The sequence below is a fragment of the Rhinoraja longicauda genome, chromosome 31 (genome assembly GCF_053455715.1).
Source record: "Rhinoraja longicauda isolate Sanriku21f chromosome 31, sRhiLon1.1, whole genome shotgun sequence".
Taxonomy (NCBI): domain Eukaryota; kingdom Metazoa; phylum Chordata; class Chondrichthyes; order Rajiformes; family Arhynchobatidae; genus Rhinoraja; species Rhinoraja longicauda.
The window spans coordinates 20,250,053-20,266,762 of NC_135983.1; the positions used below are offsets into that span (position 1 = coordinate 20,250,053).

General features: G+C 39.4%; 2 protein-coding genes across 7 annotated transcripts in view; both read left to right on the forward strand.

Moving 5' to 3' along the window:
- Positions 1-12,662, forward strand: part of gle1 (GLE1 RNA export mediator) — a 35,578-nt gene extending 22,916 nt beyond the window's left edge. For both annotated transcript variants that reach the window (XM_078425821.1, XM_078425820.1), the window contains exons 12-16: positions 1,127-1,256; positions 2,314-2,418; positions 3,764-3,846; positions 7,237-7,300; positions 8,464-12,662. In XM_078425821.1, coding sequence (XP_078281947.1) covers positions 1,127-1,256; positions 2,314-2,418; positions 3,764-3,846; positions 7,237-7,300; positions 8,464-8,532 — 451 coding nt within the window. In that variant the 3' untranslated portion in view covers positions 8,533-12,662. The remainder of the gene's footprint in view (positions 1-1,126; positions 1,257-2,313; positions 2,419-3,763; positions 3,847-7,236; positions 7,301-8,463) is intronic.
- Positions 12,663-16,117: 3,455 nt separating this feature from the next.
- The window catches only part of sptan1 (spectrin alpha, non-erythrocytic 1), a 79,990-nt gene continuing 79,397 nt past the window's right edge, over positions 16,118-16,710 (forward strand). For 2 of the 5 annotated variants that reach the window (XM_078426404.1, XM_078426407.1), the window contains exon 1: positions 16,256-16,328. The gene's annotated coding sequence lies outside the window, so the exon portion shown is untranslated. Of the gene's footprint in view, positions 16,329-16,710 lie in introns of all 5 variants that reach the window. The other 3 variants (XM_078426408.1, XM_078426409.1, XM_078426406.1) reach the window with 2 other exon arrangements.

Consider the following 16,710-nt stretch of genomic DNA (forward strand, 5'->3'; position numbering starts at 1 on the left):
CTTAAGCAGTGGCATATGAAGTGCGGCGCTGGGGTCGGGGCCCCAGCCTATATGTGACTGGAGGAGTTGTGGGCTCAGTTTAGATCGACGCCATGGCTGGCGCAGACATGGTGGGCCAAAAGGCCTGATTCTGTGCTGTACCGTACTGTTGTACCTCTTGTGTGGCTGTTTCAAAAGTACTGTGATATAAATTGCTTTCCTCTCCTGAAGAAAGCTGTTCTGCAATCTGTGACTCAAGAAAATGAAGAAGGAAAATTATAGTTTCCAAAAAATAAAATTGAAGTAAATTTTTAAAACTCTATGCCTATGAACAGACACTGCTCCAATGGCATCTTGAAGTTTACCAACTATCGTACTGTCGTTGGACAATAATGAGTCATTAGTCAGAGTAGAGGAGGGAGAACAATAATCTGGTTTAGTGTGACAGAACAAAACTCTTGCTGCCAATATTAACAAGGAGCTGATTGCTGGCTTCAGCAAGGACCATGTACATCTGGTCATATATATTTGAGGATCTTTCCTGATACCAGCACTTCTTTAGCAATTTGAAGATATATATCGGTACGAGTTATATATATATGTATATATACAAGGTACATTGTTGCTGAATACTCTATTGAACTTCTACAGGTGTAAGTGCAGAGTGCACTGACTGGTTATATTGTGGTTTGTTAATTCAATTGCTGAGGAATGAAGGAGGTTGCAGAAAGTGATGGGGTTGCCTGGACCATCACCATAATTTGAACTGTGATCATATTTTCATGGTTTAGCTTGATACAAATTCCATATTTACTATTTTAGTACTTCTGGCAAACCATTCTTTTCATAGCTCGTATGAGATGATGTTTCTATTAGTACTAAAACAAATGTACTAGAAATCGGAAATAAGCATAAAATGCAGGGAATTCTTAATAGGTCATACAGTATCTGTGGGGAGAGAAACAGTTAATGTTGAAGATAAACAACCCTTTGCTTCTATTAAAACTCCTTTCTTTGTGAGTTTGCGTTTAAGGAATCATTTCATGATTCTTTCTGGGGGTGATGATGAAGTGAAACAGTCGAACTGCAAATTGCTCTTCCCTCCGGAAGTATAATTAAAGTTTTATCCTTTAATCTCTACTGGTAGGTTATTGGGGTACAGAGTGCATGAAAATTGTGTTGAGCAGCAGGACAACTTTCTGAAACGGATGTCTGGAATGGTCCGTCTGTACGCAGCCATCATAGTGTCAAGATGGCCCTATGGATCAAAGCAAGGGGTGAGTAGAATAACCAAATGCTATGGCATTAGTTGTGCAATTAATGATGATTTGTTCAAATGCTGATTTGTCCAAATCGGAATCAAACCCTAATGAATATGGAACCAGATTGCATTGGACTTGGGTTGCACCTTCCCGCCCTAAACTTGTTCAACTGTGCTGCCCCAATTGCATTTCTGGCATTGCCATGGGGGCCTGTTTTAAACTGCATATAGGCTTTTTCTGCTGCTGATGTATGACTATCAGAGATGTGTAGAAACGTTGAGGATGAAAAAGTAAATAATTACAATTTAAACCATCTTTCAATGAGGTTGTCAAACTTAATTAAAACAAATGAATGAATCCATGCTAGATGTGCCAGAAATGGGTAGTGATAAGCTGATGAAACTGCAGCTCGCTACTTGGCTCAGTAAATCATGCAACACTCCTTACCTTGGTGGCAAGTTCAGGCGTGGAGCATGATATCAGATATTACCGCATCTGATCTTCAGTGAGTTTCGTACCTGTGCACAGGTGTTGAAATCTGGAACATGTGATTATTTTCCTTGAAAAATTAATTTATCTTAAATGTGTTAAAACTGTGTTCCTACATTTCTCTCAAAGTATAATTATTTATGCAACCTGTGTATTTATTTAATTGACTACCTCTTCCCTCAAATTCACTTTTTAAATTAGCTGATAAATTTTTAAAGAGGAGTTCCACAGGTACTACCCGAGTAAAATCTGAACTGCATTATAGCGTAGAATTTACAGCAAGGAAAGGGTTGCGCATCAACCACGCACCAGTGTTTGCACACCTTAAGCCGCCTCTCACCTCTTCTATCCCTATCAATGTATTTTTCTCTTCCTCCCCCTTGTGCAACGATCCAGTTCTGTCTTAAATGCATTTATGTTGTATATTATCTAAAGGAAAAGCCATCTCTTGATATCTACTGTACCGCACTGCTAATATGGCAGCCCTATTAAATCTCCCTTCTAAGAAAGATGTTGTGTTATTCTATTGAGATTTGCTTATGATTGAAATTGACATGTAATTACAGTATGATTCTATGCCTAGGAACATCCACATGGCCTGAATCATGCTTGGCGCTGGTTAGCTCAGATGTTAAACATGGAACCATTGGCTGACATAACTGCTACATTACTCTTTGACTTCTTGGAGGTATGACACTATTTGCAATATACTATTTTTCTAATGTAAGTAACAGACAGTAATTAGATTTTGGATTCCACTTAAAACTGCTTCAACATTTCAGACACCCTTATCATTATTGGTAGGCTGTGGAATAATTAAATGGTTGGGGGGAAATGTTTTGATAAATGGACATTGTTTTCAATGATTGCCATATCATATATGCAAAGCTTAACCTCAACTAGCCTTGTGACAACTTTGAAGCACCACATTGAAAGAAGTAAACCAAAGCCAAGAGATGGTGCAGAGGTAATGCAGTAAAATCGTACTATAAATGAAGACATTTGGTTATGTTGATGTAAGAAAAAATGTATCATTCTCCTTGTAGTGGGAAAGATTGAGCAGAGATTTTGCACATGCATTCAAAAATATTAGATTGACTAAAGAAATTATTTCTACTTGACATGGTGGATGAATAAGCAGAGAAACAGCTTTAACAAATTTAAAACTGATAAAAGGTTAACCCTGTTTCTGTCTCCTCAGACACAGCCTGACCTAAGTATTTCCACCCATGTGTGTCATTCCAAATTTCCAGCATCAATAATATTTTTCTTTGGTTTTATAATTTAATCCACTGCTACTTTTCCAGTATTCTTTGTCTCTATTAGAGGGAACAAATGCAAATTGGATGACCACTTCAGGCATGAAGCACGACCCTAAGCTTCCAGTTGCCTGTTGCATTAATTGTCTATCTCACTCCTGCTCTTTGACTTCTGTCCTTGCCTTCTGACTGTGCTAATAAAGCTCAATACAAGGTCAAGAAACAACATATCATCTTCTGACTGGCACAGTCCACCCTTAAGCACTCAACATTGAATCAACAAGTTATATTTATCAGTCTTTATCCAGCTTTCTTTACAGAATCCTTTGGTGATATCAGATGTTTTGTATTTTCACCTACTCTTGAGAATATCCCTGCTTATGTCACTCTGTCTCTCCTGTCTTATACCCTATCACATATTTTCCTTCGTTCTATCCTCATGTCTTTGTGTCTCATAAAAAGTATTTCAAGCTATTGCCAGATCTGATGGTAGCTCCTTGATCTTAATCGTAAATTCAGTTTTTCTCTCCGCGCAGATTGATGAATGCTTCCGGAATTGCTATTTGTATTTGTTTATAGAAGGAGATGCAATAGTAATTTTCAAGAAGAAAGGAGGAATTTACTGGAGAGGGGGATTAATTGGATGGGTTTTACAAAGAGGAGGCACGGGTGGAATACATTAAGTTATAGCCTGCACTGGAGTATGACAATGTAGATGTGCATTATTCCCATTAATATTATGCAGTTTAATATTGCTACTTGTTTCCCCAACAGGTCTGTGGCCATGCTTTGATGGGAAAGTACCAGAATCAGTTCTGGAAAATGATCCGACTGATCATGAATGAATATTTCCCCAGGTAGAAAACTAATGATGGTTGTGGATATTTATCCCCTCCTTTCCTTTCATGGAATACACAAAGATAATCCAAGCATATTGGGAGAGAGCATGTCTGAAGAAGGATCTCGACCCGAAACGTCACCCGTTCCTTCTCTCCTGAGATGCTGCCTGACCTGCTGAGTTGCTCCAGCATTTTGTGAATAAATACCTTCGTCAAGCATATTGGGATGTTATGTTATTAAGTTTGATGTTATTAAGTTTGATGTTATTTTGCAAAGAAAAATAACATGTGTTACTTTACTAATTTTCGTGATTTAAAGGCACCCCAAAACTATAATCTAATAATATTGGTTGAAAACAGCTTCAGAAAAAGGTGCAGGAATGACTAATTTGTCCCCTTGCGCCTACTTTGTCCGAGGTTCAGTCTTTCCAATGACCTGAGGTTATTTACTGAGTCTGACCATATTCATCCCTGAACTAAATCACTAAAATTAGATAAAGCTTTTACAATAATACTTGTTTGTAGGTTATTGACCTGTGTAAATTAATTGCTACATTTTTAGTAAAATTAAGATTTTGACAATCTTGCACATCGGGAAGCACTTTGAGGTGAATTGATATTACAAACAATCTATGAATAAGCGAGTTCGGTATCTCGATAAACGCAAGGAATCATGCGATTTGTTAAAGGTCATTCGGGATTTTTAAAAAAGCAAACACAGCGCTGTATAAACTGAGTAGATTTTAGGTCTGAGTTTTCATCTTCTTTGTATCTTGTATATTGGTTATGGCTGACCCAAATTACGATGATATGACACTGGATGTTTTTCTGCAATGGAAAGTTGTTTAAATGTTCTTGGCACTTTAGTACTGACGACTTTTTTCTTCCCTTCCCAATATCACGTTTTCATTGCTTTATGCTTCACATACTTGCATAGGTTGTCTAAGTCTTCCTTCGAAGAAAGCCCTGTCAAGCTTCTCATTTTTATCGGTCTTGATATTGCTACAAAAACGCTTTTTAGCTGCAACAGTCTTCAGTTTTAGTTTCAATTCTTCTGCTTTGCCTTCCAACATTTCAACCTTGTCGGTCAGTTTGTTTATGTCCTATTTTTGGATACATCCCGTGCAGTTACAGTTCTCTCGACAACTGCATTTGTACACATAAGCATGATCTACAGCAAGAGCTCGTAAAGGCTTGTTGTCTGGTCCATCGTCAACATGTTGGTCAATGTTAGGTTGCGTTGCTGTCAGCAACTTTCTCCTTTTATTTGAAGGTTTTCCATCTCTGTGAGGGAGTGCACGTGGGGACTTTGGGGAGTTCGATAACAAATAACGAAGATTCAGGGCTGGGTCTGGACTGAGCGTTTGGTTTAGTTTAGAGATACAGAGCGGAATCCCCTTTGGCCCACTGGGTCCGCGCCCCCCAGCGATCCCTGCACATTAACATTATCCGATACCCACAAGGGACAATTTTTACATTTGCCAAGCCAATTAACCTACAAACCTGTACATCTTTGGAGTGTGGGAGGAAGCCGAAGATCTCGGAGAAAACCCATGCAGGTCACGGGAAAACGTACAAACTCCATACAGATAGCATCCGTAGTCGGGATTGAACCCGAGTCTCCGGCACTGCATTTGCTGTAAGGCGAGCGTTGTTGGCTCGCCGTCCACAAAGTGCTTAAAGCACTTTGGGGTCAGACCCAGTGGGTTGAAGGGGCCCGTTTCTGTGCCGTAGAGCACTTTTTTGCCTTTGGGGTCAGGCTGCCAATTCCTGCCTTTCTAGTCCTTTCAGTTGACCAGTTTGGCCTACGTGGGTTTTCTCCGAGATCTTCAGTTTCCTCCCACACTCCAAAGATGTACAGGTTTGTAGGTTAATTGTGTTGGTAAATGTAAAAATTGTCCCTAGTGGGTATCGGATAGTGGGTATCGGATAGTGTTAATGTTACCCTTGTGAGTATCGGATAATGTTAATGTTCGGGGATCGCTGGTCGGCGCAGACCCAGTGTGCTGAAGGGGCCTGTTTCCGCGCTGTATCTCTAAACTAAACCAAACGCTCAATCCAGACCCGGCCCTGAATCCTGGTTATTTGTTATCGAACTCCCCAAGGTCCCCACGTGCACTCCCTCGCAGAGATGGAAAACCTTCAAATAAAAGGAGAAAGTCGCTGACAGCAACGCAAACCAATGTTGACCAACATGTTGACGATGGACCAGACAACAATCGTTTACGAGCTTTCGCGTTTACGCAACTGGGCTGCTCCATCCCTCTTTGTCGGAAATGGGTAGAGTTTGAAGGGAGGCACAAAATGGTGCAGTAACTCAGCGGGTCAGGCAGCATCTCGGGAGAGAAGGAATGGGTGACGCTTCGGGTCGAGACCCTTCTACAGTTGTCTGAAGAAGGGTCTTGACCCGAAACGTCACTCATTCCTTCTCTCCCGAGATACTGCCTGGTCGGCTGAGTTACTCCAGCATTTTGTGTCTACCTTCGATTTTAAACCAGCATCTGCAGTTTTTTTCCCTAGAGTTTGAAGGGAGGTGGGCAGAAACAGTTTCCCGTTGCAAATTTACAGGTGTGGCTGTCGCACACATCTGCATCCACCTATTCGGGTGATACGTGCTGTTTCCACAGCCCAAAATTGCACAAATGCACATGGCTTTGCCCAGTAACATATAAAACAAAATAAATAACGTCAATTATACGTTAATTCATATAGGGTTCTGTAAGCATGTCCATTACCATACAAGTTACAATGCAAAAGAAAATGGTGCAAGTATATTGAACTAATTTATACAATCACAACATAACAGAAAATTAGAATGTCAAATACTGGTTAAAACTATCCAATGTAATGGGAATCAGAAGAGACATGATTAGTCAGAAGACTTGTGACTAAGTTTTGTACTACATAACTTTACTTACACATATACATGCAGAACTCATTCAGAAGTCAACAAACTGCATACAGCCCGTGGCCGTGGACTAGTATAGCAAGAGGTAAAAACTCCACAAATACTTTTCATATTATCTATTGATAGTTACAGAAATCATACATTTCATTCTCCTCCCCCCCCCCAAACAAAAATAATAAAAAATGGTTGTTATTCATCGTCACGATCTCACTCACTCACCGAAGCATAAAGCAATAAAACCACCAAAATCATCGTGGTTTTGTACAAATGAACCATAAATACACCTAGTTAATAGTTTTGAAACCAGTATTTTCTTACCTCGAAGAAGCGAAACTGGAAAATACGTATGAAACGCAGTCTTTATACCCACAGTAGCTCAGCTGGCGAGAATGTTTATCCCGGATGATCCATGACCTGGGCATGTGCAGTTGTAATACCGAACTCGCTTATATGTGTGTATTAAAAAATATAAATAAATTACTTCTGATATTTTTCTTCAGGATTGAAGCTGTTACAGGCAGTGGTCAAGTTGGAGCTGTAATCCGGTTGCGCCAATTCCTCGAGGTAAATGCTCCTCTTTGTGTGACACATTTTCTCAATTCAAGCTCTGCTATGATTTTTGGACATTTTCCAATTGATGCGTATGGAGTAAAATAAAATCCTCTCCCCATACAGTGATCATTAAATACACATGTCAGCAAAAGGACCTAGAAATAGCAACATTTATATTTAATTTAATGCAATAATGTGTTCCTAAGTGCTTTGCCGGAACATTATCAACTGAAATTTAAGGTCAAGAGATTTAGTAGGGGTTAATTTCAGAGCTTGAAGGCTTGGCAACTAAACATACAGAAGAGGAATAGAGGCATAGAAGTATTGGAGAAAGGACCCTGCTGACATTTGATGTGTGCACTCAATTTCAAGCCACGTTTCTGTGTTACAAATACAGACTGAAAGTACCAGTAAGCTTTGATTTATTTAGCACCTTGCATGACTTTGATAATCCAAGCCAATTCACAGAAAAAACTACCTGGAAAAAGTAGATATTTTGTTGCCATTAATGTTGATCAAAGATCATTTTCTGTTAGGTCTATTCACTGGACACTAGGTGTAAGAAATGGTTGAGAAAGTGGGAGAGCATCGAACTAGCGTGATCAATGGTCAGTGTGGACTTGATAGTTCGAAGGAACTGTTTCCATGCAAAATCTTTCAATCAATCATTAAAAAACTCTTGTGTATTCTACACATTGTAGGAGAATGCCACATGTTAAATAAAATTGTTTTCAAATTGCACATTTCAGATTTCAAAATGCCTTTACTTGTTTCATTAGCGTAATTTACAATAATATTTGTGGTAAAAGTGATTCAAGAAATTTGGCCATCTTTCAGCGGCTAGTTATTTAAATGTTATCAGTCCAAAATATCTTGAAACTTTTAAAAAGTTTGAAAAATATTAACTAGATCCTAACAATAAAATTGGAATGGGCTTCAGTACATATCTGATCTTTTAGACCAGATTTGCCTAAGGAAGGCATTTCTTAACATTTAAATAGGCACTTGCACAGAAATAGGCATGGCATAGAAGGATATGGACCAAGTATGGGTAAATTGAATTTGTGTAGACGGGCAAAATGGCTGGCATGGACGTGGTGTGCCAAAAGGCTTTTTTCTGTGCTGGACAACGCTATGACAAAATTTTTGATTTCTCCTGTCTGTCTGCGTTACAGAAATGCTTGAAACAAAAAGATTTTCCTTTACCGAAGGGTTACCTAAAACCTGCATTCTGGAAGTCATGAACATTTCAATGGACTGGATCAACAAGCCACGGAAATTTTACTTGCTCTCGACTAAATCATTTAAAAAAAATTACTGTTATATATATATTATTATTAAAAATAATTAACTTAAGTGGGATTGTCAGATTAATTGAATGTTTATACTTCATTTGTCATTTCTGCTGTGACTTAAAGCTTTGTGTTGCTCTTGATGTTCAAAATTTTGAAGTCCTCTAAACTATAGTAATATGAAAGAGGGCAAACAGTGTTTGAGAAGCTGTGTATTTGATTGATTGATTGTTTTGTGATTGGGATTTATTATGTAACATGAAATGATCATGTGACTATTATTGTATGAAGTATTCAGCATCCACTGTAGTCACAGGTTGCATCATGTTTTTACAGATCGGTACAGTGGATGTTTCTTGAGTGTATTAATAGGTTGTGGAAAGCCTTTATAAGATGCTTTATATTGACTTTCTTTGTAACAATATTTGTGGTATCTTGTGCATTGGACACTTAATCTCATGATTGATGTGAATGGTGAAGTAACTTGCCTAGGATTTGGTGAATTATTTCCTTTTGAAGGCATCATGTGTTTTTAAATATTGTTTTGCTAACTACTTGGTTTCCATTAACTGTGTACCTTGAAAAGTTGAGTAGCCTGCTATACTTACTACTATCTTCCACCAAGCACATTCTTCCCTTGAAGTATTATTGATTGTATTGAGCAATGACATTACTATATCTGTCCTCTCCACTGAGGAGTACTCTGGTAATCTGCCTGATGGGGAACCAGTTAGATATGGGGTGGGGTTGGGAAATTTTACTCAGCCTTTTTCTGCTTATCCCATTACTATCTTTTCTACACTTTTTAGTTGTATTTTGCCACTTCCCTGGGAATAGTTTGGGACAATCATGTATATAAATTAAGTATTTAAGGTATTTCTAGAAAATTGTAAGGACCATTGCATCCATCTGCTTTGAGGTCCATGTAAGCTGCCCCCCTGTTGTATTTTCATTTTTCTCTTAACTGATAATTCTATTTACTTCATCATTATGCTCACTGAGTAGAATAACCTTGTATAGATATTGTTTCTATTTGCATAGAATTTTCAACACCTCAGATGGCTATTTGGCCCATCTAGTCCAAATTTTATATGTTCTCCCTGAGTGGAAATAATAGGCTCTTCCTACCCTGCCCCATCAGCAAAATGTTCTTTCTTCATTGAATTTATTGGTGGCTCTCTTGTATTTATGAACCCCAGTTTTGGATATTCCTACAAATGAAATGGTCTTTTCTCCTTTAAATAGCCATTTATAATTTTAAAGATCTCTAGGGTAGACACAAAATGCTGGAGTAACTCAGTGGGACAGGCAGCATCTCTGGAGAGAAGGAATGGGTGATGTTTCGGATCATGACCCTTCTTCAGACTTTAAAGATCTCTTCCTTTTTATTTTAATTTGATTTTAGTCAGGAAACTGCGATCAACTGGACTTTTTTTCAAAAACTGGAAAATAACCATGTGATACCATTTCTGTATTCTATGCAAGGAGAATGAAAATTAGAGGTCAATTCATAAACAATTGTTGAATGAACATGGGGTAATCTTGGTTTTGGTCAGAAGACTTTTTGTATTGCATTGCGTCAAATCTATTATCATTTTGCGAAGAGCGTTTGTGTTAAATGTATTCCTAAATGCAATAGTTTATAGCATTTTTGGAATTCATTTATGAATTAATGGGTTTTGTCCTTTTGTATGCAAGATGCAGTATCTATTTTATGTAATGATTTTAACGGAGCAAAAATATTTCAAAACATCACTGGCATTAATTATCAAACAAAATGAATGTTTTTCATGTGAAGGTATTGATGCATTACTAAACTTTTAAAGCTTAATTTGGATTTTAATGAGAGTCTTCGGGAGGGGTAGAGAGCTCATAAGATCATAAGACATAGGAGCAGAAATGGGCCATTTGGCCCATTGAATCTGCTCTGTCACTCAATCATGGCTGATCTATTTTTCTTTAACCCTATTCTCCTGCCTTCTCCATGTAATCTTTGATGCCCTTACTAATCAAGAAACCGATCAGTCTCAGCTTTAAAGATAAACATCTACAACCAAAGGAGAAAATCTCAAAGCTTTTAGGAACTTAGATCTAAATGGTGGAGTGATTTTGTTTTAAAATAATTTTACTGAGTAAGCCAAAACTCGAAGTATGCAGATAACTCAGAGGCTGTACAGATAGAAAGGGGGCAAGACATGAAAACGAGGATAAGAATTTTGAAGTTAATGCTTTTCTGAACTATCATGGAGAACTGATAATTGGGATGATGCTGTATATATCACATGTAGCATGCCCTACTATGATAGAAAGTTATAGGGAAGGCAGGACTGCATTGAAATGTTCATGTTTTGAGGTGAACCCTTGGATGAGGGATTCAGCAGATGATGGGCAGAGTTGGATGATTATACTGGGTTGGAACAGTCTAAATCTGTCACAGAAACAATGTTCAAAACTTATCTTTGTCAGAAAACATACAAAGCTTGTGAACAGTGAATCTATTTTCAGAAAGATGCGAGTCAATGTGACGGAATCCGTGACTGGGGAACGGTCTTTGTGACAAGTATTTTGTTTTTTTTTTCTCTGAACCAGTCCTAAATGTCAGACAGGCTGACAATTTATAAATACCAGGCCAAGAGAGATGGTGGTGATTTGATAAACTTGAATATTATTATGATTTAGTGGAAACTGTTGTGCTTTAGAATGATGCTGAGGAGCAGCAAATAGGCAAGCATTAAGACGGAAGATGAAGGATGAATCGGGAGTGTTTGTCATTTGAACCGAAAACAAAACAATTGAATGCTTTCTAACTTTGTTACTTGCAACAGCGTAACAGATCTGTAAACACAGTACTCATGAATAACACTTTTAATAAAAATAAAATCAACAAATTAAAACATTGTTAGTGCAAAACGAAAGCCCAGAGTCCCTAGTTCAACCAAGACCATTGTAATTTATAGTTTATTTGGTGTTTGTAGTGTTCAAGAGTCGGATTTTTGGGAAGAAGCTGTGTCTGAACCTGAAGGTCAGTTTTCAAACTCCAATATCTTCCTGATGAAGAATTGCCAGTAATTCGTCCAACAATAATGGTGTCATTGTCATTTAATGGTGGGTAGGACCTTTGTCTGGCTACACAGTCATGGGTGTAGAGTGAGTGTAGCAGGGAACTCAGCACGCAACCTTGGTGTGCCTGTGCTGATGGTTATCGAGGAGGACGTGGTACCAATTCATAGCTATCTGCTCTGTGATTAGGACATCGCGGATCCAGTTGCAAAGGGACCCAGTTCTGTGACCTTGGTAACGGATTTTGAGGGGATGATGGTGTTGAATGCCAAGCTGTAGTCTATGAACAGCAGCTTGACGTATGTTTTCTTATTCAAGTAGTTCAGTGCAGAATGGAAAGCGAGCAAGATTGTATCTCCTATTGATCTATTGTGGTCGTGTTAGATTGTTGTGAGTCCAGGTTCTTGCTAAGGTAGGATTTGATATGTGCGTAACCAACCTCTCAAAGAACTTCATCGCCACAAATGTGCCTCATGTCTGTAGCTATTGAAGCATTCTACCGTACTCTTTTGAGCATCAGTATTATTGATGCCTTTTAAAGCAGATGGGAACTGCACATCTCTGTAATGAGAACACTAGCCAGATAGTCGGTGCGGGTATTGAGAACGCAACCAGGTACACCACCAGGTTCAGATGCTTTTTGAGGGTTCAAACTCATGAAGGATCTTATGATGTTTTCCCTCAGTAATTTAGATTAGAATGTCAGTCTGGTGGTTGGTCAAGGAGGACAAGGATGGGGATTCCCCCTTATGCTATCTGAGGAGTGCAATAACTTGATCCCACTCCTTTCTTGGCTGAGAATGAGAAGTATCAGCTGGGTTTCCAGCTGATCACCGCTTAGACATTTGCTGTGAATTATGTCAGTCAATTGTAAGTGACTTAATTGCATCTAGAGGTTTCTGATCTAATTTATTTCAGTTTATATCAAAATGTGTTTTTTTAGTCTTTGCACTATCTTGGTTGGTTTACTGTATTTAGAATAACTGATTTATTGTATTTATTTTATGTTAACTAATGCTCCTATAAAGCTGCAATGAGTAAGAATTTTGTTGTTCAGTTCATTTGACGAACACTCTTGAATCCTTAGAAGAGCTTGGCAGGTAAAGTGGCATCTGTGGAGTGAATGGATGTCAGTTTCATGTTGAGACTGCATCAGAACTCAAATTAAAGGTAAGATAGTTCAATATATCAAAGTGAGAGGGAGAGGCGGATTGGAGACTGGTAGTGGTGGGATCATTCAGTTTGTGGAAGGAAGGGCGTGGGAATGATAAGCCAATGATGGGCTGGGGGAGGTGACATTCAGATGGAGTGAGGAATGGAAAGGGTGGAGGTGTGGAGAAATTACAGTGGTCAATGTTACATTGGTAATTTGAAATTTATAGTCAAGAGAGGGTAAGAGGCCAGATGAGGGTTATCCAAGTGGAAGGGGAGAGCTCGAGACATAGAACCAGGTTGTCGGTAAGGGGTGAGGATTCCTTGCTGAAGAAATAGTCAAGCTCAGTTTATTATGCACAGTTAGTCTGATTTTTGTGCTGGTCCCAGAACAGTTCATCTTGAGATATTAATGTCCAGGAATTTGAAGCTGCTGCTTCTACTGCTGACCCACCAATGAAAACTGGCACATTTTCTGGAATCAATGAATAGTCACAAAGACAGTGACAGCAGAACTCAACATCTTGTTAGACCCCAAACTCTGGGTGCATGGGTACGAACGTGAGTCTGCGAGGACTGACCACTTGGTGTCAGGGAGGAGGAAGTTAAGGGGGAGGGAGAAGGCATGGGTTAGAGCTGGGGTGAGATATGACATCGGAGGAAGACATGGGGGGGGGGGGGGGGGGGGGGTGGGAGTGGTAAATGTAACATTGAATTTAACGGAGAGGTGAAACAGAGTTCCTTGCCCCAAGCATTCACTGCGTAAGTCCTCGGCAGGAGGGGAAATTTAGTGGGGGAAAGTCCTTGACCCTGATTAATTATTCTGCACCCATTTGAATTTAAATATATATATTTTGAATGAAGGTGCAGAATCACTGCAAATGTTGATTTATTTACACATGGTTTAATACCCTAAAATTAATATGGAAGAGAAATATGAGGAAGGTGACTAAAAAGTATGTCCTTTGGGAGAATGTAAATGATTACAGCAATGTGCATGCTTGATAGCACAGGTAAACAAGTGCTAAATAGAAAATCTGACTTTGGAGTAGAAAAAAGTACAACTATTTTTTTGTTTCCAAATAATGGATCTTTTTGTAATATTAGGCAAAGAATTAGATCGTTTTAAGAATAATACCTTAGCCCATACTGGCGACAACAAAAAATGCTGAGTAATTTGACCAACTGCCAAATTTTTAACTGCATTTTCCAGTGCCTTTCCTGGTGGAACGGTGGTATTGTGGGCTCTGCAGATATTTGGTGCAGTGTGCACAATGCATAGGATTGCGTGATTAGGTTTGGGACAGAATTGCATGTGGTAGAAAAATCATCCCTATTTAAAGGGGAAATGTTCTTAACCTGAGTGCCACTAATTGAAAGGAAAAAATAAAATAGGAGTGAGTGGAGTGTGTTGATAGATTAGATCATTGTCCTAGACTGGAAAGACAAGAAACTGCAGATGCTGGAATCATGTGCAAAACTCAAAGTGCTGGAGGAGGTAACTTTTCAGGTTGGGACTATTCTTTATCATAGACTGCTGAGATGTATTACCTTGTACAACTCCCATTGTGATAGAATTTCTTTCTAGATTTCTGGTCGACATTTCTCTCTGGTAATCTTTATCAGATTTTGCTGTGAATAATTTGGCTGTAGTATTTCCTGCATCAGATTCTACACTAAACATGTAGCTTGTTGGCTACATTGTTCTTAAGATCATAAGACATTAGAGGAGAATTGGGCCATCAATCCATCAAATGTCCTTTTATTCTGAGGCTGTGCCCTCTGGTCCTAGATTCTCATACTAATAAAAACATTGCATTTGCCTTCCTTAATACCGACTCAACATGCAAATGGTCTAAGAAAATAACTGCAGATGCTGATACAAATCGATTTATTCACAAAATGCTGGAGTAACTCAGCAGGTCAGGCAGCATCTCGGGAGAGAAGGAATGGGTGACGTTTCGGGTCGAGACCCTTCTGCAAATGGTCTACTCCTTTATTCCTTCTACCAAAGTGCCCACTCTCCCAATTTGTCCAAGTCCTGCTGCAGCCTCCCTGCTTCCTCAACACGACTTGCCCTCCACTTATCTTTGTCTCATCGCTTGCAATTCCAACATCCAGATCAGTAGTCTACCCAACACGAACCCTTGCAGAACACCATTAGTCACTGTGTAGGAAGGAACTGCAGATGATGGTTTAAACAGAAGATCGACACAAAAAGCTGAAGTAACTCAGCGGGATAGGCAGCATCTCTGGAGAGAAGGAATAAGTGATGTTTCTCGTCGAGACCCTTCTTCAGCCATTAGTCACTGGTCGCCAACCAGAAAATACCTCCTTTCTTCCCACTCCTTGCCATCTGCTAGTCAGCTAATCTTCCTTCCATGCTAATACCTTGTCTCCAATACCATGGCTTCCAATATTGTTTAGCAGCCTTAGTAGCCCTAGTAGCTGGTCAAAGGCCTTCTGAAAATCCAAGTAAATAACATCCATAGAATCTCCTTTGTCTATCCTGCTTGTTGCTTCCTCAAAGAACTCTCAAGATTTGTCAGGACAAGTACCCTGAAACCTCATCCTTAATAATGGACGCTAAAGTCTTACTAACCACTGAAGTCGGGCTAGCCGTCTTATAAATTTTTTTTGGGCTTGCTTGCTCCTTTCTTAGACAGTGGAGTTACATGTGCTTGGGGGTGATTACGTGAATATATGTTATCTTCTAAAACTCATATGGGGTATACCTTGTATCCCGTATCTATAACTTGCATCCCTGAAGATTCTCCCATGAGAATAGCTGTAAATGTATAGGCTTGCACACGCCCCTATGTCATTTGTGTCCCAGTTTCCCTTGCCAAATAGCGTTGTAAATGTACTTTGAACGTCTCACTTCATACAATTGTGAGAATACCCAGTTGTAAAAAAGAACTAGTTCACCACCCACTTCTTAAAAAGGCAATAAATGTCATATTTGTAAAAGAAGAATCCGAGGCATGCAAAGTATTCGTATTCCAGTGTCGCTTTTGTCGGGCCAATTAGAAATGAGCAGCACAAATGGTCTTACTGATGTGTCACCGAGATTGCTTGCACAAAATAAAAAGCCTTCGCGTATAATCAATTACTTCGAAGTTTGATGGTTTCAGTAAATGTTAATTCGGAATGGTGCGTGGCTGCCGATGCAACACCGCAAAGGATATGCGGAATTTACCGAGGCTGTTCGGAGCGGTTCCAGCTTTTGAACTTTCTGCTACACACCCCCAACATTCAAAAGCCTCTTGACCTTGAGAGGATTGGAGCGGTGCAGTGTTTGGGCGACGGAGCTCACCGAAGCAGGCGCCTCGCCCCGATGACGGAAAGTGCCGAAGTAGCTGCCGCGCCCGCTTGACGGAATTGGACGAAGGTGCTCGGGCTCGTTCGTTTCCTTGCTGCAGAACAGTGACATCATCATCGTGATTGGTAAAAGAGGCCGGAGCGAGCTCGGAGGGCAACAGTCTGCAGCGATCGGCGGGCGAGCGAGCGGGCGGGCGAGCAAGCGAAGGGTTTTGGTATGTTTTACATTTATCTGGAAATATGCTTAATGCGTCAACGGTTTAAAGTCAGTAAATTATCCATTTCAATGCTCCGTTTTTCATTCAAACTGCCATATATTTATATTGTTGAGAAATCATTTGACTATGTCTATACTATTGAGGTAAAACATCAAATTTCTGTTTGTTTTTGCATTTTGTTTTGACTGATATGGCAGAAGGATTTCCAGTCAATGTGGTTATTAGGCGTTGTCTTCGGTCTAAGGAGCGGAGGAATGTTAATTTTTACATTTGGACTGTAATAATTGAACTGAATCTGTATATTTGACATCTGGAGTGTTTTTTCAAAAATATCCCAAGACAAAATATGTAAAATATTTCTGTTCCCCGCGGCTGCGCA